Consider the following 27,614-nt stretch of genomic DNA (forward strand, 5'->3'; position numbering starts at 1 on the left):
CCTTTAACCCCAGCACATTGGGAGGCTGAGGCAGGCGGATCACCTGAGTTCAGGAGTTCACGACCAGCTTGGCCAACTTGGGGAAACCCCGTCTCTCCAAAAATTCAAAAATTAGCTAGGCATGATGGCAGGGGCCTGTAATCCCAGCTACTTGGGAGGCTGAGGCAGGTGAATTGCTTGAACCCGGGAGGCGGAGGTTGGAGATCGTGTCACTGCACTCCAGACTGGGTGACAGAGCAAGATTCCATATCAAAACAAAAACAAAAACAAAAAAAAAACCCTAAGGCTCTCAGAGATACCCAGGAGCTGTCCCTGCCCCCTCTCCTTCTGGGTAATGGCCCCCATGCCACAGCCCTGGGATGGCCTCTATCATGAGGGCCTTCCTGCCTGCGCAAAGCCTCGCCCAGTTGCCGCTCGTGTGTACTCTGCCACCTTGTGGTGGGACCTTTTTCATCAGCCCTGAAGTCCCTCCAGCCGCCTGCACAAATGTGGTAAAATATTAATATTTGGGAGATCTATTTGGGAGATCTAGATGAGAAGGGTATTTGGAAATTCTTCATACTATTCTTGAGACTTTCTTTTGAGTCTCAAGTCACTCAAGTAAAAAGTTAAAAAGAAAAAGCTAAAATTACTTACTGGAAAGGATTTGTTAAAAACAAACAAAAATTTGGTTGTATTTAAAACTAATAAATTTAGACAAACTTCAGTCTGCACTGGTCGAGGGAGAATAGAAATCAGCTATTTTAGAATGGAAGAGATGATTTCAGATACAGTAGATAGAATTTTTTTTTTTTTTTTTTTTTTTTTTGAGACGGAGTCTTGCTCTGTCGCCCAGGCCGGAGTGCAGTGGCGTGATCTTGGCTCCACCGCAACCCCCATCTCCCTGGTTCAAGCAATTCCCCTACCTCAGCCTCTGGAGTAGCTGGGATTGCAGGCGCACGCCACCATGCCCGGCTAATTTTTTTGTATTTTTAGTAGAGATGGGGTTTCACTATGTTGGCCAGCCTGGTCTCGAACTCCTGACCTCAGGCAATCCACCCACCTCAGCCTCATGACTTCAGGCAATCCGCCTGCCTCAGCCTCCCAAAGTGCTGGGATTACAGCATGAGCCACAGTGCCTGGCCTTTTGTTTGTTTGTTTGTTTGTTTTTTGAGATGGAGTCTCCGTCTGTCGCCCAGGCTGGAGTGCAGTGGCATGATCTTGGCTCACTGCAATCTCCACCTCCTGGGTTGAAGCGATTCTCCTGCCTCAGCCTCCCCGAGTAGCTGGGGCTACAGGCATGCGCCACCATGTCCAGCTAATTTTTTTTTTTTGTAGTTTTAGTAGAGACAAGGTTTTACCATGTTGACCAGGCTGGTCTCAAACTCTTGACCTGAGGTGATCCACCCGCCTTGGCCTCCCAAAGTGCTGGTATGACAGGTGTGAGCCATTGCACCTGGCCAGTAGATGTTTATAAAAAGTGAGATGTTACTATAAATCATTTAATGGCATAAATCTGAAATTAAGACACATTTGTAGAAAATTGTAAATTGCTAAAATTGACTGACACATACAAAACCCAAATAAACCACTTATACACATTGCAAAACTCTTGAAGAGAGTTTGATAAAATTCCTAAAAAACATATAGGCTTGGTATTTCTTTGGGAATACTTTTTGAGTATGGATTCATTTCATATTTAGTGGTTTAAATATTTTTTTGCATTTTTTATTTTCTAATTTTATTTTTTGAGTCAGTGGGGTCTATGGAATGTATGTATTTTTCTTTTAGTATTCAGGATTGCTTTTGATGCTTGCCTTTTTTTTTTTTTTTTTTTTTTTTTTTTTTGAGATGGAGTTTCACTCTGTCACCCAGGCTGGAGTGCAGCAGTGCAATCCCGGCTCACTGCAACCTCTGCCTCCTGGGTTCAAGTGATTCTCACGCCTCAGCCTCCCAAGTAGCTGGTATTACAGGCACCCACCACCACACCTGGCTAATTTTTGTATTTTTAGTAGAGACAGGGTTTTCCCCATGTTGGCCATGCTGGTCTCGAATTCCTGGCCTCAAGTGATCCACCCACCCTGGCCTCCCAAAGTGCAGGGATTATAGGCGTGAGCCACTGTGTCTGGCCAAAATTGCTATATATCTATGTTTTTGTTTATTTACTAGACAGGAGTGTAGCCATGAACAGTGTATAAGATTGCTTTGTATGTTTATCACCTTTGCCTATATTTGTTTAGGGGTTGTCTTTCTCATTTATTTTTAGCATTTTTTTCATATATTTTATATATAAATTTGTCTTATGAACACTGCAAAAATCTTGAGTAGAATGTGGTAAAATTCCTGGTGTTTCCCCAATGGCTATATTTTTAAAGATGAATCCATTTCATTTAATGTTGAGTGGTTTATTCTGGTTTTCTGTTTGTCAGTCAGTTTTAGTAATTTATATTTTCTAGAAAAGTATCCCATTTAATTTTGAATTTATGGCAATTATTTATACTGATCTTACAATTATAAACCTCAACCGTATCTGAAATTGTCTTTTTCATGTGCACAAATGGTTTATCTTTGCCTTCTCTTACTCAAGTGTGCCTGGCTTCCGGTCAATTTTATTAATCTTAAATACAAACCAATTACTTTATTTGGTTTAATCAAACCTCTCCAAGAATTGATTTTAGTTTTTTCTTTTTAACGTATTATTAAAGTCCTAATACCTTTTTTTTTTTTTTTTTTTTTTTTTTTTGAGATGGAATCTTGCTCTGTCGCCCAGGCTGGAGTGCAGTGGCACGATCTCGGCTCACTGCAAGCTCCGCCTCACGGGTTCATGCCATTCTCCTGCCTCAGCCTCCCGCATAGCTGGGATTGCAGGTGCCTGCCACCAAGCCTGGCTAATTCTTTTTTTTTTTTCGTGTTTTTAGTAGAGACTAGGTTTCACCATGTTAGCCAGGATGGTCTCGATCTCCTGACCTCATGATCTGCCCACCTCGGACTCCCAAAGTGCTGGGATTACAGGAGTGAGCCACTGCACCCAGCTAGTCCTAATACATATGTTAAATACAAGGAGTGAAACTTAATGACATTTAGCTCAGGTGGCTTCCACAGAAAAAAGAATAGGGAGCATCTACCCCCATTGTCCAGTCTGTGTCTTCCAGAAAAAGAGATATTTAAAAAAGAGAAAAAAAGAGCAAAACCCCAAAGGTAAAAGAGAATGAGGAGAAATTTAAAAAGAAGGGAGGAAGATGGCCAGGCGTGGGGGCTCACGCCTGCAATCCCAGCACTTCGGGAGGCCGAGGCAGCAAGATCACCTGAGGTCAGGAGTTCAAGACCAGCGTGGCCAACATGGTGAAAACCCATCTCTACTAAAAATAAAAAAATTAGCTGGGCGTAGTGGCACGTGCCTGTAATTCCAGCTACTTGGGAGGCTGAGGCAGGAGAGTCACTTAAACCCAGGAGGTGGAGGTTGCAGTGAGCTGAGATCACGCCACTGCACTGCAGCCTGGGTGACACTGTCTGAAAAAAAGAAAAAAATCTTTTACTGTGATGGAGGATGTATTGGTTTCTCTTCCTTTTGTCTTTCTGGTTTTGGATTTTGTATTTGTTTGCAGCGCATCTCCGTGACATACACTTGCTGATGCTGACCTAAGATGGAATTAATATCTGTTTGTTGCTTTGCTTCCTTTCAGTGGGTTGTTTTTTCCTTTTCCATCTCTGGCTAGTCTTGAAGGCTAGACTTGCGTAGGAGAGCAGACACGAGGACATGAGCCAGTTCTGCTGAGCTGTTACTATGTAAGGAGCAGGGAGCGCTGGAGGGTGGTTGAACCGTGTCCAGCCAGGAGTTGAGTGGGCGGTGGGCTGGTCACCATGGTTACCGCAGTGGGCCCACTAGCTTCACAATTCTGTAGCATCGCTTTGTGCTGCGAATGGGACCTTCCGCTCTTGATCCCCTCCTTGTGTTGACGGCTGCTGCTTGCATCTCCAGGCCTGTGGGTGGAGGGGTTCTCTTTGTCTTCTCAGTCCAGGGTGGGCCCTGGGTCTCTGAGTCACAATGATCCTGTCCCTCCCCTCGTGTCAGGAGACCTTTAAGCCTGAGCCCAGGACATATTCCTGTCCCTGGTTCAAGGAGGAAGGCACAAGATCTTGCCTGTGTTCTGGTGGCAACAGGGTTGACTGCCATTCCCCTGGCAGCTTGAGGCTTTTGTTCCTCAGAAGATAAAGTTCTGGAGGGGGCTTCGTGTGTTTCCCTCCACGGCAGCCGCATCCCTCCTCCAGACCTACACTCCCAAGGAAGTCTCTCTGGTCTTCTGCCCAGCCCCGATCTTTCTCGTGAGCAGCCAGAGAGCATTTGTATTAATCAATTTATTTTTATGTTTGTTTTTTTTTGAGATGGAATCTCGCTCTTACCCAGGCTGGAGTGCAGTGGTGTGATCTCGGCTCACTGCAGCCTCCACTCCCTGGGTTCAAGCAATTCTCCTGCCTCAGTCTCCTGAGTAGCTGGGATTACAGGCGTGCACCACCAAACCCGGCTAATTTTAGTATTTGTAGTAGAGACTGGGTTTCGCTATGTTAGCCAGGCTGGTCTCAAACTCCTGACCTCAAGTGATCCACTAACCTTGGCCTCCCAAAGTGCTGGGATTACAGGCTTGAGCCACTGTGCCTGGCCCAGAATTTTTTCTTTATAGATGTAGGTTTACAAACTTATTACATGTGCTGTAGTTTGTAGTCAACGTATACAAACAAGAAACAGGCCAGGCACAGTGATGCATGCTTGTAATCCCAGCACTTTGGGAGGCCAAGGCAGGAGGATCACTTGAGGCCAGGAGTTTGAGACCAGGCTGAGCAACATAGCGGGACCCTGACTCTACAAAAAGCATATATATATATATATGTTTTGAGTTTTTAGACGGAGTCTCACTCTGTTGCCCAGGCTGGAGTATAGTGGCGCAATCACAGCTCACTGCCACCTCCACCTCCGAGGCTCAAGCGATTCTCCTGCCTCAGCCTCCCAAGTAGCTGGGATTACAGGGACAGGTCACAGGAAGCCAAGATTGTGCCGTGCCACTGCACTCTAGCCTGGGCAACACAGCAAGACCCCATCCCCCAAAAAGTTTTCTTATCATTTTTTTGGGGGGGATGCAAGCTCGCTTTGTTGCCCAGGCTGGAGTGCAGTGGTACAGCACAATCTCGGCTCCCTGTGATCTCTGCCTCCCAAGTTCAAGAGATTCTCCTGCCTCAGCCTCTTGAGTAGCTGGGATTACAGGCACGTGCCACCACACCTGGCTGATTTTTGTATTTTAGTAGAGATGGGGTTTCACCATATTGGCCAAGCTGGTCTTGAACTCCTGACCTCAGGTGATGCACCTGCCTCGGCCTCCCAAAGTGTGATTACAGGCGTGAGCCTCTGCATCTGGCCTGTTTCTTCAGAATAGATTTCTAATAATTACATTTTTGGGTCACGGGTGGGGATTGTAGTAAATTGCACATTGGTTACTGAGACAGAGATACACATATTCATTAAGAAAAACTCCAGTCAGTTGTGGTGGTTCACCCCTGTAATCCCAAGGTTTTGGGAGGCTGAGATGGGCAGATTGCTTGAACCCAGGAGTTTGAGACCAGCCTGTGCAATACAGTGAGACCCCTGTCTCTACCAAAAAATTTAAAAATTAGCTGGGCGTGTGACACACCTATAGTCCCAGCTTCTCGGGAGGCTGAGGTGGGAGGATCGCTGGAGCCTGGGAGTCCAGGGCTGCATTGAGTCATGATTGCATCGCTGCATTCTAGCCTGGGTGACAGAGTGAAACCGCGTCTCAAAAAACAAAAATCCAAGTCAGGCCTCATGAGATTGAGTCCCTGTGACATTTCCAAGGTGAGGGCTTTGCTCTGATAATGGGGATCCTTCAGAGAAGGCTTTCTCCCACCTGTGCCCGCGAGGGGTGGGGTGGGGGTGGTCCCAGCAGTTGATCGGGAGCCCATGGGCAAGCGTGGCCTCTCATATCCTCTCTCCCCACCCCGATGGCTGCCTTCACAGATGCCTGCTTTCCCACAACAGAAAGGAAGAACCATGGCCCAGGTGAGTGTGGCATTTCTTTCTACTGCACTTTTTCAGCAGGGATTTCGGATGCTCATAAGAACATGACTAATAAAGGCTGGGCGTGGTGGCTCACACTGGTAATCCCAGCACTGTGGGAAGCCAAAGCGGGTGGATCACCTGAGGTCAGGAGTTTGAGACCAACCTGGCCAATGTGGTGAAACCTTGTCTCTACTAAAAATACAAAATTAGATGGGTGTGGTGGTGGGTGCCTGTAATCCCAGCTACTTGGGAGGCTGAGGCAGGAGAACCGCTTGAACCTGGGAGGTGGAGATTGCAGTGAGCTGAGATCACACCACTGCACTTCAGCCTGGGTGACAGAGTGAGAGTCTGCCTCAAAAAAAAAAAAAAAATCTGATAAAATGCAAACAGAAGTCAGGATCAGTGAAAACAGGAAGAGAATGGAAGGTCACGGCTGTGGGAAGGACAGGGTGGAGAGACTGTAGAGGCTGCTGCAGTTGTGAGATGCCTTGTAAATTCTTTTTTGAGACAGAGTCTTGCTTTGTCACCCAGGCTGGAGTATAGTGGCATAATCTCGGCTCACTGCAACCTCTGCCTCCTGGGTTCAAGCAATTCTCCTGCCTCAGCCTCCTTACAGGCACCTGCTTACAGGCACCTGCTACCACACCCAGCTAATTTTTGTATTTTTAGTAAAGATGAGGTTTCACCACATTGGCCAGGCTGGTCTCAAACTCCTGGCTTCAAGTGATCTGCCCACCTTGGCCTCCCAAAGTACTGGGATTACAGGTGTGAGCCACTGTGCCCAGCCCGATGCCTTGTAAATTTATATCTGACATTTCTGTCACTTTAAAAAGGCAGGCAGATTCCATCTAATATATGACTTGTGTTGTCTGTTTTGGACAACCGTGTCTAATTCTCAGGGGAAATACAGCTCTTTCAAGATTTAAAGATATATTTGATCTTTGTATGTAAGATGTGGCAGACTCGTTCCTCAATAACAACCATCTTGAAAGAAACACAACAGGAAATCTCTTGTGACTTTTCTTCCTCTCTGTATAAACAGCAGATATTATGCCAAAGCAGCCGTCTGTGATTCTGGTTGTTTGGGGATGCAGAACACTCAGGTCTACAGAGACAGCCTTGTGCGGTGCCAAGTGACCTGGATGTAACACTGCATTATCTAGAGGAACGAATGAATGAACTGCGTGTTCTTGAAACAGCCTGCCATGTCTACCGCCACACCACCCTGAACATGCCTGATCTCGTCCGAAATTGCTTGCCATAATGGTTTTTATTTTTTTAATTAAAAAAAATTTTTGAGATAGAGTCTGGCTCTGTCGCCCAGGTGGAGTGCAGTGGCACTATGTTGGTTCACTGCAATCTCTACCTCCCGGGTTCAAGTGATTCTCCTGCCTCAGCCTCCTGAGCAGCTGGGAATATAGGCATGTGCCACCATGCCCGACTAATTTTTGTATTTTTAGAGATGGAGTTTCATCATATTAGCCAGGCTGGTCTGGAACTCCTGACCTCAGGTGATCCACCCACTTGGCTGTTAGCTCTCTTTGCATGTGAGTGACATCAGTGTTTTCCATCAGCCTGGAAGCATTCTCCTTCTTCTGCTGTGAACCCCGGGTTCTAGGAATGTGTGAGTGTGGAGTGCACTGGTGAGAAGTTCTAATCCTTGAAGTTGGAAGAGCCAGAAATCCAACTAGAAGTAGGTTAGGATTAAAAAAAAAAAAAAAAGTAATTCTAGAACTTTGGGAAGCTGAGGCAGGAGGATTGCTTGAGGCCAGGAGTTCAAGACCAGCCTGGGTAATGTGGCAAGACCCCATCTCTACAAAAAATAGAAAAATTAGCCAGGTGTAGTGGCACATGCTTGTACTCCCAGCTGCACGGGAGGCTAAGGTGGGAGGATCACTTGAGCCTAGGAGGTCGAGGCTGCAATGAGCTGTGATCGTGCCTTTGGACTCCAGCCTGGGCAACAGAGGGAGAGCCTGTCTCAAAAAAAAAAAAAAAAAAAAAAAAAAATCTATAAGGCAGCATGCGAGCCCTGGGAAGAGCAGGTGTGCAGTCGGGCTCCAGAGGCATCCGGCAAACCAGGTATCGCCAGGAATCTTTGTTCCCTGGTCTCTGCTTCTGTGACTTTTTTTTTTTGAAACGGAGTCTTGCTCTGTTGCCCAGGCTGGAGTGCACTGGCGCAATCTCAGCTCACTGCAAGCTCCCCCTCCCGGGTTCACACCATTCTCCTGCCTCAGCCTCCCCAGTAGCTGGGACTACAGGCACCCGCCACCATGCCCGGCTAATTTTTTGTATTTTTAGTAGAGATGGGGTTTCGCCATGTTAGCCAGGATGGTCTCAATCTCCTGACCTTGTGATCCGCTCACCTCAGCCTCCCAAAGTGCTGGGATTACAGGCATGAGCCACTGCACCTGGCGCTTCTGTGACTTTCTTCTCATGCTGACTTTGTCATTGTACCCAGAAATAGTGTAGCCCCAGCTCCTCTCCTCACAGCTGCAAGTTCTGCCGTGGTGAGGGACTGAATCTCCCTTCAATGATCCAATTTTGAAAGCTTTTTGGTGAGGATTCCATGGGTCCAGCCTAGCTCAGGTGTTTTAGGCCCTCTGACCAGGCAGCTGTGCACAGGGGCAGGAAGGGGCTGGTCCCAGAGGAAGATGAGGCCTCATGAACATTACCACTGTCCACTCCAGGAGGGAAAATGTTCACAGTGCCTGGGTTTCTTTGTGCTTTGTGAAGCCAGGGATGTCTAGGTGTTTCACACCAGAAATGTCTCAGAGCAGTAGGAGAGGCCAGAACAAGGTGGCGAGCCACACCCACCCTGTCTGTGAAGCTGGAGGTTTCCCTTGTTGTCTTTCTCAGAAGCCACTGTTTTGGTTTTTTTTTTTTTTTGGAGAGCGAGTCTCGCTCTGTCACTCAGGCTGGAGTGCAGTGGTGCGATCTCAGCTCACTGCAACCTCTGCCTCCCGGGTTCACGTCATGCTCCTGCCTCAGCCTCCTGAAAAGCTGGGAGTACAGGCGCCCGCCACCACGCCCAGCTAACTTTTTTGTATTTTTAGTAGAGATGGGGTTTCACCGTGTTAGCCAGGATGGTCTGGATCTCCTGACCTCATGATCCACCTGCCTCGGCCTCCCAAAGTGCTGGGATTACAGGCGTGAGCCACCGCGCCCGGCCAGAAGCCACTGTTTTGTAGGAAGCCGAGTCCCACTGGGAATGACTCCCTGTTAGGGGAATCTGTACTAAAGATGACAATGACTGGGTTAAATGCTGTCTGTCCAGCACTCTGTGGTCTCTGTGCTTTTCATATGTTATATCATGAATAAACCCATGAGAGGCATATCTGTAGAAATTATATATTTACATGGAAATTTTATGTTTATATAGAAATTAAATATGAATAAATTACATAGAAATTAAAAAGACATATATTAACTATGTAGACATTGTATGTGTATGTATAAAAACTACATAGGCATTGTCTATATATATATTAGACATGTATGTAAACTACATTGACTATATATATATATATATATAAAATGTATATACATATACATACACTACATAGACTCGTGATAGCTCACGCCTGTAATTCCAGAACTTTGGGAGGCTGAGGTAGGCGGACCACCTGAGGTCAGGAGTTCGAGACCAGCCTGGCCACATGGTGAAACCCCGTTTCTACTAAAAATACATAAATTAGCTGGGTGTGTGCCTGTAATCCCAGGTACTCAGGTGGCTGAGGCAGGAGAATCACTTGAACCTAGGAGGCGGAGGTTGCAGTGAGCCAATATTGCACATTGCACTCCAGCCTGGGCAACACAGTGAGACCCTATCTCAAAAAAAAAAAAAAGTCACTGGCTTCAGCAGCCTTTAGCTGCATAATTCAGCTCTCAGGAAAATAAGTTTCCAGGTGCCAGCTATGTAGAAGGTACTGAAAAACAGAAAGTCTGTGAGTTGATGCTTTAGCTGTTCTATGGGTTTTTGTTTACTTGGAACTTGAATGTTAAATGGTATAGAAGGGTAAGAAACAAGAACTTGGGGGCTACACAAGACAGAACTGGCCTTGAAATAACTCAGATGCGCAGAACTTTCCACAGGCTGTACATCAAGGGAGACGGCAGACTGGAGACAGAAAGCTTGCCTGTCTCTCCTTGGGCTCTGGGTAGGGCAAGAGTTTACCTGGATGAGTCCATGTGCACTGGCCTGCATGTCATCTAAGTTAGAATTTGAACTTGCCCTACTCATGTTGCAGTTGAGAAACTGAACAATCAGGCCGGGTGCAGTGGCTGTAATCCCAGCATTCTGGGAGGCTGAGGAGGGTGAATCACCCGAGGTCAAGAGTTTGAGACCAGCCTGCCCAACATGGTGAAACCCCATCTCTACTACAAATACAAAAAGCTGGGCGTGATGGCAGACGCCTGTAGTCCCAGCTACTTGGGAGGCTGAGGCAGGAGAATCGCTCGAACCTGGGAGGCAGAGGTTGCAGTGAGCCGAGATCGCACCACTGCACTCTGGTTTGGGCAACAAGCAAAACTCTTGTTAAGAAAAAAAGGTAGGCCGGGCGCGGTGGCTCACGCCTGTAATCCTAGCACTTTGGGAGGCCGAGACGGGCGGATCACGAGGTCAGGAGATCGAGACCGTCTTGGCTAACACGGTGAAACCCCGTTTCTACTAAAATTACAAAAAATTAGCCGGGCGTGTTGGCGGGTGCCTGTAGTCCCAGCTACTTGGGAGGCTGAGGCAGGAGAATGGCGTGAACCCGGGAGGCGGAGCTTGCAGTGAGCCGAGATCGCGCCACTGCACTCCAACCTGGGAGACACAGCGAGACTCCGTCTCAAAAAAAAAAAAAAAAAAAAAAAAGGTAGACACAGCATGATTCCACTTATATAAGGTACCTAGAATAGTCAAACTGATAAGAGACAGAAAAAAAGTAAAAGGTTGGTTATCAGAGCCTGGGGGTAAGAGGGATGGAGAGTGAGGGTTAATGGGGACAGTTTCAGTTTGGGAAGATGGAAAAGTGCTGGAGATGGATGATGGTGACGGTTGTACAATATTTTGTTTTTCTCTTTTTTTTTTTTTTTTTTTTTTTTTGAGATGGAGTCTTGCTCTGTCACCCCAACTGGAGTGCAGTGGTGCCATCTCGGCTCACCGCAACCTCCACTTCCCGGGTTCAAGAAATTCTCCTGCTTCAGCCTCCTGAGTAGCTGGTATTATAGGTGCACACCACTATGTCCAGCTAATTTTTGTATTTTTAGTAGAGATGGGGTTTTGCCACGTTGGCCAGGCTGGTCTTGAACTCCTGACCTCCTGCCCGCCTTGGCCTCCCAAAGTGCTGGTGTTACAGGCGTGAGCCACCATGCCCAGCCTGGTTGCACAATATTTTTGATGTAATAAATGCCACTGAATTGTACCCTCAAAAACAGCGAAAATGGCAAATTTTATGTTATGCATATTTTACCACAATTAAAAAAAAAAAAAGTGTAGGATCCACTCCCAGCTGGTGCTCTGGCCCTGCCGTGGCCCCACAGTGGAGGAAGGTGCTTCTCTCCCATTAACGTGGACACGCGTTGACCAGGATTTTGAGCGTGTGGTTTTTCCCTTCCCTAGCCCGGGCCTCGGACCTTCTATGACAATCCGCTTTCCTCTTTCATGTGATTTTACTTTCCCAGACTGGAACATTTGCTTTCTGTTCACTTTACTGAACAACGCTTAGACATCCAACCTCTCTCTGTCCTCTCTCTTCCCTGAAGCTTCCTTGGCACACAACACACTTAGGCAAGCCTGGGTGGGTACAGGAGTGGTTCACTGCATCCCTGGAACAGGCTCAGGGGCTTTCAGGCATAAAGGCCTCCTCCCTGGCTTGACGGTCAACCTGTGCCCAGTGTCACATCCATCAAATGACTTTGTATTTCCCAGCTTCTCTTCCACCCCCACTCTCTTGGGAGAGGTCAGGCCCTTCCAGCCCAGAGTGGGTGTCAGTGTGGACCTGGGATTTGATGTATACTCTAAGCTTGGGGAAAAAAAAGTGGTTAAAAAGTCCCCCAAGGGCAGCAGGAAATCGGGCTCTGGTCCTAGATGCATTTGTGATGAAAGGGATTAGACTCTGCAGCTCCTGTTAAAATCAGCCACCGCGTCCATGGGTTGATCCAAGAATTCTGTGCAAAGTCTGTAAAATTCCATCCTTGGTCTTGCTTGCTTTAATGACAGTCTTTCACATTTTTGTCCTAACGTGTTCCTTCTCAGCCTGATTTTTTTAACAAACTGGCAACTTTGAAATGTAAAACAGTGAAATCTAGAATTTTCTCCCAGAGAAAACTTTTCCAGAGCGAACACACACATACACACACACACACACACACACACGCCCATCAATTGAGAACCATATGCTAAGAGCAACTATGTTTACTTTACAAAAGAATAATATCTTGGCTGGGCACGGTGGTTCATGCCTGTAATCCCAGCACTTCGGGAGGCCGAGACAGGCAGATCACTTGAGCTCAGGAGTTTGAGACCAGCCTGGGCAACATGGTGAAACCCTGTCTCTACAAAAAAAATTAGCTGGACGTGGTGGCACGTGCCTGCAGTCCCAGCTACTCAGGAGGCTGAGATGGGAGGATCGCTTGAGCCTGGGAAGTGGAGGTTGTGGTGAGCCAAGATTGCGCCACGGCACTCCAGCCTGGGAGACAGTGAGATGCTGCCTCAATAACAATAATCACAACATCTTGAAATAACCATTTCTGTCTCTTTCTTGCCACTGGAGACAAAAGAGTGAGCCAGGTTGCAATTTTTTTTCCCGTTCCTCACTCCTGGAGACAGCCAGGCCGCTGGGTTCTGAGCTCCTTGTCTCCAGGGAGTTAAGATGAACATGGTAGAGTCAGCTTGCTTCAAGTCTCAGCTCTACCATTTGCTAACTTTGGGTAAATCATTCAAGCCTCAGTTTCCCCATCTGTAAAACAATGAAGATTATCAATGTAACTACATCCTACATGGAGTAGGCAGCAGACTACAAGGGTGTCTCGAGACCAGTGGAGGCAACATAGTCTTGCTTTGTCACCCAGGCTGGAGTGCAGTGGTGCGATTATAGCTCACTGCAGCCTTGAACTTCTGGGGCTCCAGCGATCCTCCTGCCTTAGCCTCCCTAGTAGCTGGGACTACGGGCACATGCTATCACGCCTCACTAACTTTTTAACTTTTTCATAGAGATGGGGTCTCGCTATGTTACCCAGGCTGGTCTCAAACTCCTTGCCTCAAGCATACCTCTTGCCTCTACCTCCCCAAGCAGTGGCATTACAGGCGTGAGCCACTGCGCCTGGCTAATTTTTAAATTTGTAGCAGAGACGGGTGTTGCACGATGTTGCCCAGGCTGAGTCTATATTTTCATACGGTCATTATTCCCCATGTTAAACTTAGAGGCAAAGTCTTATTATTATGATTGTAGTTGAGAAAACCTGGGCTCAGAATATAACAAGGTTCATCTGAGGTCAGCCAGTTTATAGCACACCTGAGTTAGGACTGGACCCCCCCCCCGCCCCCCCAACTCTTCTGTCGGGTATAAGGTGCTGCCTACATAATGCAAAATATCCACAGTAAATTACAGCGAGGTGAGGCTGGAGCTGTAGTCAGCATGACAAAGCAGTCTTTAACACACAAACACACTGCAGTAATCACCGTGTACAGTATTCCCCTGTGACAGTTAGTTGGCTTTTAGGTTGAATATAAGCTGAGTCTCTGAAACAAGAAACATGTCAGATTGCTTTGCCAAAAAGAGATTCACACAATTTTTTTTTTGAGACACTGTCTTGCTCTGTTGCCCAGGCTGAGTGCAGTGATGCAATCATGGCTCACTGCAGCCTCGACCTCCTGGGCTCAAGTGATCCTCCTGCCTCAGCCTCCTGAGTAGCTGGGACCACAGGCATGCACCACCACACCTGGCTAATTTTTTATTTTTTGAAGAGATAGAGCCTCACTATGTTGCCCAGGCTGGTCTCGAATTCTTGGGCTCAAGCAATGCTCCCGTCTCAGCCTCCCAAAGTGCTGGAATTACGGGGATTACAGGCATGAGCCATAGCACCCGGCCTCAGACATGTAGGACGAAATCTCCAAACTGCTTCTCTATAAAGGACAGAGGGTGACTCAAGAACATGAGCTTGGCCGGGTGTGGTGGCTCATGCCTCTAATCTCAGCACTTTGGGAGGCCAAGGTGGGTGGGTCACTTGAGGTCAGGAGTTCGAGGCCAGCCTGGCCAACATGGTAAAACCCCATCTCTACTAAAAATACAAAAATTAGCCAGGCATGATGGCAGGTGCCTGTAATCCCAGCTACTTAGGAAGCTGAGGCAGGAGAATCACTTGGACCCGGGGGGCAGAGGTTGCAGTGAGCCGACATCGCGCCATTGCACTCCAGCCTGGGCAACAGAGTGAAACTCCATCTCAGAAAAAAAAAAAAAAAAAAACGTGAGTTCAAGGAACCTGACCATCACGCTGTCTTATTTCCACCTCGGGCGTTTATTTCCTTGTTTATTTGTGTTTCTTTTCTCCTTCCCCAGAAAGCTGACTTCATGAGACCGAGGATCTCGTTCGTTGATCGATGCTACATATTCAGCATGTTGGATAATGAGGTTGGTGAGATTAATGAAATCCCGCCCACCAGGGCCGACCCACAAAGAATCACTTTATGAAGAACATGCTCCTGAACTCCGCTCCAGAACCAGCTTTTGAAAAGAAAAATCTGAAAAAATTTGACCTCAGTTAAACTGGTCCAAATGCCTGAGCATAACCAAAATCTTTCCTCATTCACTCTTCACTTGGACCACGTTTAATTTGGTTGCTGGTGATTATATTTGTTTTAGTAAGGCTGTCACTCTATCTTGGGTGAAGATTTGGGTTCTGTGGACTGATGTTATTTTATTTTGTTATTTCATTTTATTTAATTTAATTTTAATTTAATTTTATTTATGTTATTTTATTTTATGTTTTACTTGAGACAGGGTCTCACTCTGTTACCCAGGCTGGAGTGCAGTGGTGTGATCACAGCTCACTGCAGCCTCAAACTCCTGGGAGCAAGTGGTCCTCCTGCCTCAGCCTCCCAAGGAGCTGGAACCACAGATGCATGCCACCACGCCCAACTATTTTTTTTTTTTTTTTTTTTTTTTTTGGTAAAGACAGGGTCTTGCTATGTTGCCTCAGCTGGTCTCTAACTCCTGGGCTCAAGCCATCTTCCAACCTCAGACTCCCAAAATGCTGGGGTTGCAGGTGTGAGCCATTAGATGTCGTGATTTAAAACAAAAACCTCTTCTGTGTTTGACACGGGGTCTTTCCACTCGTGCTCTGGCCCTCTGCCGTGGTGCCGCGGTTCTCACTCTGGGATTTTTATTCCCTCTGATGTGCCTTCCTCTGGTGACATCTATAGGCAGCTGCGTAATTCATGCCCACAAAGAAGGACAAACCGAGGAGCCTGGAGAAGTCAGGGTTCCTCTGGAAATAAATATTCTGTTGCATGCACACGTATGTGCACTTTTTTTTTTTTGAGTTGGAGTTTTGCTCTTGTTGTCCAGGCTGGAGTGCAATGGCATGATCTTGGCTCACTGTTATCTCCTCCTGGGTTCAAGCAATTCTCCTCTCTCAGTCTCCTGAGTAGCTGGGATTACAGGCACCCGCCACCACGCCTGGCTAATTTTTTTTTGTATTTTTAAAAGAGATGGGGGTTTCACCGCGTTGGCCAGGCTGGTCTCGAACTCCTGACCTCAAGTGATGCACCCACCTCGGCCTCCCAAAGTACTGGTATTACAGCCACGATGCTTAGCCCATATTTCTTATTATCAAAAATCCTAATACTTTATATAGCCTCTAACCCACAATTCCCCTTCCATGAACTTAAAATGTTTACAGAAATTGTGGAGATCTCCCCTTATGGCCAAGATGGATAACCCTTCTTGCCTTAAATACCTACAACTGTACAAAACATAGGAAACAGCAGTTTCTTTTCGTTTTTGAGAAGGGTCTTGCTCTGTTGTATAGGCTGGAGTACAGTGGCAAAATCAGGGCTCATTGCAGCCTCAACTTTCCAGGCTCAAGCGATCCTCCCACCTCGGCCTCCTGAGTAGCTGGGACTACAGGTGTGAGCCAGCATGGCTGGCTAATTTTTATAATTTTTGTAGAGATGGGGTTTCACCACATTGCCCAGGCTGGTCTTGAACTCCTGAGCTCAAGCCATCTGCCCACCTCAGCCTCCCAAAGTACCAGGATTACAGGTGTGAGCCACCAAAAGCTTTAATTCTTTTTTTTTTTTTTTTTTTTTTTTTGAGATGGAGTCTTGCTCTGTCACCCAGGCTGGAGTACAGAGGCACTGTCTCGGCTCACTGCAACCTCTGCCTCCCCAGTTCAAGTGATTCTCCTGCTTCAGCCTCCCAAGTAGCTGGAATTACAGGTGCTCACCACCACGCCCGGCTAATTTTTGTATTTTTAGTACCGATGGGGTTTTGCCGTGTTGGCCAGGCTGGTCTCAAACTCCTGACCTCAGGTGATCCGCCCACCTCGGCCTCCCAAAGTGCTGGGATAACAGGTATGAGCCACCACACCCGGCCCACTGCCCCCTTTTGACCAATAATTTGGGAATGTGATTTTAAAAAAGCTTTAATTCTTTATATAGCCTCTAACTCACCCTTCCAGGAACTTAAAATGTTTTATTTTTTTCTTGAGACAAGGTCTCACTGTGTCACCCAGGCTGGAGTGCAGTGGTGCGAACATGGCTCACTGCAGCCTGGATCTCCTGGGCTCAAGCAATCCTCCCACCTCAGCCTCCCGAGCAGCTGAGACTATAGGCGCACATTGTCATGCTCGGCTACTTTTAGTGTTTTTATTTTCTTATAGAGATGGGGGTCTTGCTGTGTTGCCCGAGCTGGGCTCGAACTCCTGGTCTCAAGCAGTCTTCCCCCCTCAGACTCCCAAAATGTTGTAAAAATTGTGGAGACTTCCCCAACTTATGGCCAAGATGGATTAACCCTCTTGCCTTAAATACCTACAAAACCGTACAACACATACGCAAAGGCAGTTTTTAGACACCGGTCAATAGGTGGCACTAAAGACCGTGATCTCTGTTAGGGGAGAAACCAATGAGGCAAAGTGTTTCCAGCTGCCGCGGGAGGAGGGCAGCCGGGCAGAGCCCAGTGTTCTCCCTGAGTGCAGGAGACAGAGCTGAAAGTGTGAGCAGGCCTGGCCGGGTGCGGTGGTTCACGCCTGTAATCCCAGCAGTTCGGGAGGCCGAGGTGGGTGGATCGTTTTGAGGTCAGGAGTTCGAGACCAGCCTGGCCAACATGGTGAAACCCTGTCTCTACTAAAAATACAAAAAATTTAGCTGGGCGTGGTGGTGCATGCTTGTAATCCCAGCTAGTCAGGCGGCTGAAGCATGAGAATCACTTGAACCTGGGAGGTGGAGGTTGCAGTGAGCCGAGATCGCGCCACTGTCCTCCAGCCTGGGCCAGAAAGCGAGACTCTTGTCTCAAAAAAAAAAAAAAAAAAAAAAAAGTTTGAGCAGGCCAAAGCAGATGGAATTTGCAGGATGGAATCCTGCGGGAGAGATATGCAAAAAAACCCAAATTCTGCAGCTTTGCAAAGGAAACCTCTTGACTCTGAAGCTGAGTGGGATCAGCTTACGCATGGAGGAAATTACCCGAGCAAGACTAGGGGAAGGAATCACACAATAGAAACAGGCGGAATAATTCCAAAGTCCACAAAAAGCTGGGAACCGTTCGTGTTTCCAGCAGGCAAAGTGAAAAACCTCATAATACATGGGGCATTGAGTCAAGTGTTCAGAGGGGCATTGCCTTCGTGGTGCGGCAGAATTGGCCCTAGACTAAGGGTTGGTCTAGTTCTGCAAGTCTCAAAAGGACCACGCATCTGGGTGCGGAGGTTTACGCCTGTGATCCCAGTACTTTGGGAGGCCGAGGCGGGTGGATCACCTGAGGTCAGGAGTTCAAGACCACCCTGGCCAACATGGTGAAATCCCCGTCTCTACTAAAAATACAAAAATTAGCTGGGCGTGGTTGTGCGCACCTGTAGTCCCAGCTACTAGGGAGGCTGAGGTGGGTGGATCGCTTGAACCCAGGAGGCAGAGGTTGCAGTGAGTTGAGATTGTGTCACTGCACTCCAACCTGGGTGACAAACTGAGTCTCCCTCTCAAAAAAAAAAAAAAAAAAAGATTACACTATTTCCAAGTCACTTAACCATGTCCCAGAATAAGCTCAAGAATGTATTTTTTAAACAAGAATATTTAGCACCCAACCAGGTAAAATTCACAATATCTGGTGTCCAGTAAAAAATCACCAGGCATGGCAGGAAGTGTTGGCTCACACTTATAATCCCAGCACTTTGGGAGGCTGAGGCAGGAGGATTGCTTGAGGCCAGGAGTTCAAGATCCAGACTGGGCAACATAGCGAGATCTCATCTCTACAGAAGTAAAACTAAAAAATTAGCCAGGTGTGGTGGTGCACACCTGTAACCCCAGTCAGTTGAGAGGCTGAGGTGGGAGGATCGCTGAAGCCCAGGAGGTTGAGGCTGCAGTGAGCTATGGTGGTGCCGCTGCCCTCCAGCCTGGGTGACACAGCAAGATCCTGTCTCTGAAAAAAAATCATCATCAGGTATGCCAAGAAGCAAGGATTATACCCCAGGAAGAGGAGAAAAACCAATGAAATGAAATGACAAAGATAGAATTAATAAAGAGATTAAAACAGCTACAACTATTTGATATGTTCAAGAAGGTAAATGAAAATATGAGCATGTTATGGGTAAGTATGATGGCTCACACCTGTAATCCCAGCACTTTGGGAGGCTGAGGCGGGCGAATCATGAGGTCAGGAGTTTGAGACCAGCCTGACCAACAAGGTGAAACCCCGTTTCTACTAAAAATACTAAAATTAGCTGGGCGTGGTGTTGCACGCCTGTAATCCCAGCTACTCAGGAGGCTGAGGCAGGAGAATCTCTTGAACCTGGAGGGCGGAGGTTGCAGTGAGCCAATATCGCGCCATTGCACTGCAGCCTGGGTAACAAGAGCGAAACTCCATCTCAAAAGAAAAAAAGAAAGAAAAAAAAACTCGCTGGGCATGGTGGCTCACACCTGTAATCTCAGCACTTCCCGAGTCTGAGGCAGGTGGATCGCTTGAGGTGAGCAAGGTGTCAGAGCCCCAGCACCAGGAAGTGGTTGATTGGAGGGTTGGTAAAAAGAATTTGCTGACGTCAGGCTGGGCATGGCGGCTCACATCTGTAATCCCAGCACTTGGAGAGGCCAAGGTGGGTGGATCACTTGAGGTCAGCAGTTCAAGACCAGCCTGGCCAACGATGGCCAGGAGAAATGTAGCGATGGTGTAACCCCATCACTACTAAAAATACAAAAATTAGCTGGGCATGGTGGTATGGGCCTGTAATCCCACCTACTCGGGTGGCTGAGGCACGAGAATTGCTTGAACCCAGGAGGTGGAGGTTGCAGTGAGCCAAGATGGCACCACTGCACTCCAGCCTGGGGCACAGAGCGAGACTCTCTGTCCCTCAAAAAATAAATCAAATAAAAAGAAGAAAACTGATGTTCTGAGAGATTAAGTGAATTTCCCAAGGACAGACAGCTAGAAAAGTCCAAGATAGGATGGGATCTCCTGTCTCCTGAGCTTCTTTCTATCCATTCAAGGTCATATCTAGATAAGAACATGAGGGGTTTTTTTTATTATTATTTTTTAGAGACAGGTTCTCGCTCTGTCACCCAGGCTGGAGTGCAGCGGCCCAACTGTATCTCACTGCAGTCATGAATTCCTGGGCTCAAGCAATCCTCCCACCTTGACCTCCCAAGTAGCTGCAACTGCAGGCACGCGCTACCATGCCTCGCTAACTTTTTACATTTTTGTAGACATGGGGTCTCACTCTGCTGCTCAGGCTGGTCTCAAACTCCTGGCCGGCAGCAATCCTCCTGCCTCGGCCTCCCAAAGTGCTGGGATTCCAATTGTGAGCCACTGCACCTGGCCAACATGAGAGTTCTTGGGGCTTTGGAACAATTCTCTGAATTCAACTCTGACATCTGTCCCGGGTCATTGAAGCTTTTGGGCAACAACATCTCTTCCTTGATGGTTTTCTTTTTGTTGTTTTTTATTTGTTTTGTTTTTTTGTTTTGTTTTGTGTCTTTGAGACAGTTTCGTTCTTGTTGTCCAGGCTGGAGTGCAATGGCGTGATCTCAGCTCACTGCAACGTCCGCCTCCCGGGTTCAAGCGATTCTCCTGCCTCAGCCTCGTGAGTAGCTGGGATTACAGGCGCCCGCCTATAATTTTTGTATTTTTACTAGAGACGGGGTTTTACCATGTTGGCCAGGCTGGTCTTGAACTCCTGATCTTAGGTGATCCACCTGCCTTGGCCTCTCAAAGTGCTGGGATTACAGGTGTGAGCCACCGCGCCCGGCCAGTGTTTTTTTATTGGATGGTTTTTCCTGGGTTCTGAATCTCATGGGGATGTCTGCCCAATACAAGGAGACCCCCCACAAAGAGAACCCACATCATGGACAAGTGAAGACAGATAAAAATATGGGACCCTGGAGCGAGAGATGCCAGCTCTCTCATTATGTGGGGTTTAGTTGCAATTTCTCCTTAATTAACTCACTTAAGTCTTCATTAAATGTTGCCTCCAGCTCATCTGTAAGTTGAGACGGAGCCGCTCACATTTCTTGTTCATGAAAAAATCAGCGTCCCATAGCATTTTGTTTCTTTTCTGCTATAGCATTTCACACATGCCTAAGCAGTTTGGGGCTCTCCATATGTGTGTGTGTGTATACATATATGCATATATATATATTATTATGTATATATATGTATATATATACACACATATATACACACATACACACATATATATACACACACACATATACACATATATATACATATATATATATTTCTTTTGTTGTTGTTGTTGTTGTTCCTGCTCAAAAAGTGAAACATTGATTTAGTGACCACAGAGTTGGCCAGAGAGCAAAAACAGCAAGAACAGGTTTTGGGTGAAAACTGCTGGAGAACTTCTTGGCAAGAAGTCCTCAAATGGGGTAGCCTGGAGGTGGCTCGCTGATGCTGACACCAAATGTGTGTGCCACAGGTGGTGGTGGTTATAGTTGTTGCCGGCTTTTAGCAGGATGGGAGGGAGATGTGCTTTAAGAATCCCAGTTCTGGCCGAGTGCGGTGCAGTGGCTCACGCCTGTAATCCCAGCACTTTGAGAGGCCGAAGCGGGCAGATCACCTGAGGTCAGGAGTTCGAGACCAGCCTGGCCAACACGGCGAAACCCCATCTCTACTAAAAATACAAAATTAGCCGGGCTTGGTGCTGCGTGCCTGTAATCCCAGCTACTTGGGAGGCTGAGGCAAGAAAATGGCTTGAACCCAGGAGGCGGAGGTTGAAGTGAGCTGAGATCGCACCATTGCACTCCAGCCTGGGCAACAAGAACGAAATTCTGTCTTAAAAAAAAAAAAAAAAAGAATCCCAGTTCTTGGGGAGGAAGTTGGAATAGAACCAGTTGGGTCATGTGATAGACACTTCCACTGTGTTTTCCAAAGGAAATTTACATTCAGGAAGGAAAACATGTTGAAGAGCAGAAGGAGAGCCAAGAGAGTTGCTCAGTACTTGGGTAATGCATTTCTTATTCAGAGGAAAGTGAGTTTAGCAGGGAAGGAGGGTTCCAGTTCCTCTCTCACCAGTGCTTGGCATGGGTCAGCCCTCCTCATTTTGGAAGTTTTCATTAATGTGTATTGGCATCTCATTGTGGTTTTATTTATTTATTTATTTATAATTTGTTGTTGTTGTTAGAGACAGGGTCTCACTATGTTGCCCAGGCTGGTCTCAAACCCCTGGGCTCAAGTGATCCTCCTGCCTCGGCCTCCCAAAGCATTGAAATTGCAAGCATCAGCCACCACACTCGGCCTACTTTTTAATTAAAAAAATTTTTTTTAGAGACAGGGTCTTGCTATGTTACCCAGGCTAGAGTACAGTGGCTATTCACAGGCACGAACATTGCACACTACAGCCTCAAACTCCTGAGCTTAAGTGATCCTCCTGCCTCAGCCTCCTGAGTGGGTGGAACTGTAGGCGTGTGCCCCTGGGCCCTCACAGTGGCTTTAATCTGCATTCTCTAATGATGAATAACGTTAAGCATCTTTTCATGTGCTCGTTTGCCATCCATACTGAAAGTTCATTTTAAAGACAGGATCCATACACCAGCATGTTTGTATTGTGAAAGAAGGTAAATTCTCAGGACCCCAAACTCACTATGCCAAAGAGAAAGTCAAGCTTGGAAACTGAGTCATGCAATACTGCCTTCCCTTTTGTTCCCAAATGGAGAGCTGTATTTTCATAACCCCATGTTCTAGCCTCATGCATAAGCCAGGTGCCCACCAAGACAGAACGTTACGTATCTTCCCAGATGGCTCCCTCACAAGTTGCTCACAAAGTGAGCCCCTAATTCTTTCAGGATACATCTCCCCCTATAAACTAGCCCTAAAAGCAAGTTCTGTTAAATCTCACACTGACAATGTCGATTACCAGCTTATTTTCACTTGGATAGGACAAGGACAAGATCGTAAATCATCCTTCCACCTACCCTGAGATAAATGCAGCATGGCCCTATTCCCCTACTCCCTCTTTTCATGTTTACTTTATGTTATGTAAAATGCAGATTTACTGAGCTCAAGATGAATGCAGCATAAACTCTTTATTCCCTCTTTTCACGTTTATCTTATGTAAAATGTGGATTCACTGGGCTTAAGATGAATGCATCACAGACTCTACTCCTTTTCAAGTTTACTTTATCTTGCGTAAAATGTAGATCTACTGAGCTCAAGATGAATGCGTCATGGACTCCTCTACTCTTTTCACATGTTTATCCTATGTAAAATGTAGATTTACTGAGCTCGAGATGAATGCATCATGGACTCTTTACTCCCTCTTTTCATGTTTACTTTATCTTATGTAAAATGTAGATTTACTGGGCTTGAGATGAATGCAACATGGACTCCTCTACTCCCTCTTTTCATACGTTTATCTTATGTAAAATGTAGATTTACTGAGCTCAAGATGAATGCATCATGGACTCTTTACTCCTTTTTTCACATATTTACTTTACCTTATGTAAAATGTAGATTTCCTGAGCTGGAGAGGAATGCCTCATTGACATGTAAAATGTAGATTTATTGATCGCTAATCAGAGCCTTGGGAGAATGGGACCATTTGCCTCTCTGCCTACCCTCCCTTCCTTTATCCCTCCTGCTTGCTCTTTCCCCTTTAAATAGTGAAGTTCCCAAACCCTCTTTGGAAACTCACAGGTCACAGATGCTCCTGTGGCTGATGTTCCTCCCGGGCATGTCCTCAAACTGCTGCATCAACCTCAGTCAATGGGGACTCATGCCTCAGTCCCTTTTTCGGTTAATATTATGTTAATGGGAAAGATCTATTAGGGAGAGAGAAATTGATGGCACAGGAGAGGGAAGAGGGAGTACGTGGAGTGATGTGCTTGAGAGGGTGGCAGGAATGGAATCCAGTTTAGATGGCGGAGGGGCTGGCTTTAGATAGGATGTGGATGGTTCATTTTTTTTTTTTTCTCAAGACAGAGTCTCGCTCTGTCACCCAGGCTGGAGTGCAATGACATGATCTCAGCTCACTGCAACCTCCACCTCCTGGGTTCAAGCGATTCTCCTGCATCAGCCTTCCAAGTAGCTGGGATTACAGGTGCGTACCACCACGCCCAGCTAATTTTTTGTATTTTTAGTAGAGATGGGGTTTCACCATGTTGGCCATGCTGGTCTCAAACTCCTGACCTCATGATCTGCCTGCCTTGGCGTCGCAAAGTGCTGGAATTACAGGCGTGAGCCACCGTACCCAGCCTGATGGTTCATGTTATAGCTAAGGCAGGAAGGCAGAGTGAGTGGATGCAGAGGCTGGGAGAGGGCCGATGTTGTCTAGGGAACCTGGGGACACTCTCCTCTGGTCGTTAGTATTTTCTCAGTTAAGGAGAAGGCAAGGTCATCTGCTGAGGATGAAGACATGTTGGGGTTTGAGAAGGAGATCAGGAATGCAAGAATGATCTGGGGAACAAGGGGGGCAAAGAGGGGGCCAGGTGCTGTGGCTCACACCTGAAATCCCGGCACTTTAGGAGGCCGAGGCAGGAGGGTCGCTTGAGCCCATGAGTGCAAGACCAGCCTGGGCAACATGATGAGATCCCGTCTCTACAAAAAATAAAGCATTAGCCAGGCATGGTGGTGCGTGCCTGTGGTCCCAGCTCCTGGTTGGGGGGGATGCTATGGTAGGGGAAATCACTTGAGCCCAGGAGGTTGAGGCTGCGGTGAGCTGTGATCGCACCACTGCACTCCAGCCTGGGTGACATGGGGAGACCTTGTCTCAAAAAAAAAAAAAAAAGGTAGGAAGAATGACCTTCACAGTGTTCTAAAAAGCAGTGGCTTCCAGTTCAGAAGGGGTTTGCTGCCCTCTGTCTAATGAGTTGGGGTTCTCTTTTCTCCTCCACGTTCTAGGGTTTTGATGCCTCTTAGCGTCACCATCTCTCATTTGGGGAGCAATTATGAATCGTTAGTAAAAGCTCAACTTTTTTAAGACGCAAAACCAGCAAGAAAATTCAGCATGTCCTGGTTTTCTAGACGGTATCCTCAAAGATCACACCCAGGCACTTAATAATTTAGCCTTTTGGGCAAAGTTCTCATTAGAATAAATCAAATAGGCCGGGCACCGTGGCTCACACCTGTAATCCCAGCACTTTGGGAGGCCGAGCCAGGCGGATCACCTGAGGTTGGGAGTTTGAGACCAGCAACCCCATCTCTACTAAAAATACAAAATTAGCCGGGCGTGGTGGTGCGTGCCTGCAATCCCAGCTACTTGAGAAACTGAGGCAGGAGAATTGCTTGAACCCGGGAGGCGGAGGTTGCAGTGAGCCGATATCGCACCATTGCACTCCAGCCTGGGCAACAAGAGTGAAACTCCCTCTCAAAAAAAAAAAAGAACTAGGGAAATAGAGTGTGATTTCCTGGCAGGAATTTTGACTGGCATGAGACATTTGACTTGAAAGACCTGTGGAAGACAGCGGGCAGCGGCTGTAGTTTGATACCATCGGATATGACCTGGGATTCCCATTAACCAAATTTGGTGTCATCATGACCCAGTCACCCGATCCAGTCACCCTGAGCCCCTCTGCAACTGCTTCATGTGTTTCCTGGCCAATGTCGGGGCCGACGAGTAGTGTGATTCGCAAATGCCTGCATTATTCATGTTTTTGATCTATTCTAATGAGAACTTTGCCCAAAAGGCTAAATTATTAAGCGCCTGGGTGTGATCTTTGAGGATACCATCTAGAAAACCGGGACATGCTGAATTTTCTTGCTGGTTTTGCTTGTTAAAAAAGTTGAGCTTTTACTAATGATTCATAATTGCTCCCCAAATGAGAGACGGTGACGCTAAGAGGCATCAAAACCCTAGAACGTGGAGGAGAAAAGAGAACCCCAACTCATTAGACAGAGGGCAGCAAACCCTTCTGAACTGGAAGCCACTGCTTTTTAGAACACCGTGAAGGTCATTTATGGTGGCCATCCCATTCCCATAGCTTGTCAGCCAAGGTGTTTTTTTATTAGGCTGGTGCAAAGGTTATAATTGCAAAATTATATTATAGTTGCAATAATGCAAAAACCACAATAACTTTTGCACCAACCTAATTAATGAACATGAATCACCTCTAGCGATGGGAGAACACTAAATTCAGGAAATAAAACATGCTCAGCTGCGACCTGGAAGTCCCAGAGAACTGTCCTGGGCTTGGGCAACACATACCCTGTGCATTTAGAGACAGTGAGTTTAACTGTGCATTTAATACATAGGTAACAATACTGAAATCTTTTGTTCTTTTATTCATTTTTGGAAAAGAAAATGCATATACACGTCTAGATGTAGGTCAAATATGCCGCACTCTTGATAATAACAGAGTTGTCTTCATTTGGATAAAGATTTTAATCACTTCAGTCCCATAATTTCAGGGCAGTTTAAGGGCTATTCATGAATAGTATACGTATTTGTACAAAAGTCCAGTATTTTTCTGCTGGGTGCAGTGGCTCGTGCCTGCAATCCTAGTGTCTGGGGAGGCTGAAGAAGGAGGATTGCTTGAGGCTAGGAGCTGAACACCAGCCTGGGCAACATAGCAAGACCCCGATCTCTTAAAAAAAAAAAAAAAATTTAATTAGCTGGGTGTGGTGGTGTGCGCCTGTAGTCCCAGGTACTTTAGAGGGTGAGGTGAGAAGGAGCCATTGAGCCCAGGAGTTCAAGGTGACACTGAGCTATGATTGTGCCACTGCACTCCAGCCTGGGCAACAGAGTGAGATGAAGGACAGAAGGAAGGAGTGGGGGGGAGAGGGAGGGAGGAAAGGAGGAAGGGAGGGAGGAAAGAAGGAAGGAAGGGAGGGAGGGGGAAGAGAAGGAGGAAAGAAGGAAGGGAGGGAAGGAAGTTAGGAAGGGAGGGAGGGAGGGAGGGAAGGAAGGATGTTGAATTTCCTACCTCCTTGATAGGATGGGAGGGATTGGAGTGAAAATTAGGTTGACTTATTATATTAAAAAACCAAATGTGTTGTTTGATTTTCTCACATCTGACCTGTGTACTGAGAATTTAAACTCACTCAACTCCCAGTAATAACGGCTAAAACCATTTGGGTGAATTTCTCTGTAGTCTTTTACTGATATGTGGTGGATATGTATTGTGTCAATTTAGCAAAACTGGGACTGCATTTCCTAAATTTCCCCTCCCTGCCTAGTTCTAGTTTATTGTGAGCAAGAAGACATATCTGTGGAGGGTGGAGGTTGACACTGGTTACCATGTAACCCGCTCCCACAATTGTGTAAGGTCCAGTCCCTATAACCGCCGTCCTGTGTCTATAAATATATATTTTCCAATTTACAAAATACATTTAACGTAGTGCCTGTTTCACTTTACAATATGTGGTGGATATTTTTCCATATCATTAAGTAGACTTGTAGACTATCCTTTTATTTTTTATGGCCCATCAATTAACATATCCCTGCACATTGGACGTTGAGGTGATTTCCAATTGCTAAGAGAAGCAAAATCTTTGTGTCCATCCACAATTGTTTGTTTGTTCATTTTCCTTGCAGTTCTTTTAAAAAAATTCCTCCTTGCCTTCTGGCCTGCATTGTTTCTGACCAGAAGTCTGATGTCACTGGGTGCAGTGGCGTGCACCTGTAATCCCACCTACTCAGGAGGATCGCTTGGGCCCAGGAGTTCAAGACAAGCCTGGGCAACATAGCAAGACCCCATCTCCAAAAAAAAAAAAGAGAAGTCTGATGTCAATCTTTTCTTTGTTCCTCTGAACATATTGTGTCTCTTTTTTCTGGCTGCCTTTATGATCTTCATCTTCTCTTTATCACTGGTTTTAAACAATTTTATAATAATGCGCCCTTTATACGTGTTGGCTCTTCCTCCTCCTCCTCCTTTTTCCTCTTATTTTTTCTGGAGGTTCATTGAGCTTCTTGAGCCTGCTTTCATCCAATGTGGAAA

General features: G+C 46.6%; 1 protein-coding gene across 20 annotated transcripts in view; it reads left to right on the forward strand.

The window, feature by feature from the left end:
- The window catches only part of OCM (oncomodulin), a 50,785-nt gene that overhangs the window by 4,415 nt on the left and 18,756 nt on the right, over positions 1 to 27,614 (forward strand). For 4 of the 20 annotated variants that reach the window (XM_055114902.2, XM_055114905.2, XM_055114904.2 and 1 more), the window contains one exon: positions 14,587 to 14,658. The exons of 1 other annotated variant lie outside the window; for it this stretch is intronic. Coding sequence is in view for 15 of the 19 variants with exons in the window: in XM_055114905.2 (XP_054970880.1) it covers positions 14,599 to 14,658 (60 nt within the window). In the remaining 4 variants the exon portion in view is untranslated. Of the gene's footprint in view, positions 1 to 3,662; positions 3,766 to 6,004; positions 6,047 to 14,586; positions 14,659 to 20,211; positions 20,309 to 27,614 lie in introns of all 20 variants that reach the window. 15 more of the 20 variants (XM_034963614.3, XM_034963612.3, XM_063605614.1 and 12 more) reach the window with 8 other exon arrangements.

Source organism: Pan paniscus, chromosome 6 (assembly GCF_029289425.2).
Source record: "Pan paniscus chromosome 6, NHGRI_mPanPan1-v2.0_pri, whole genome shotgun sequence".
Lineage (NCBI taxonomy): Eukaryota > Metazoa > Chordata > Mammalia > Primates > Hominidae > Pan > Pan paniscus.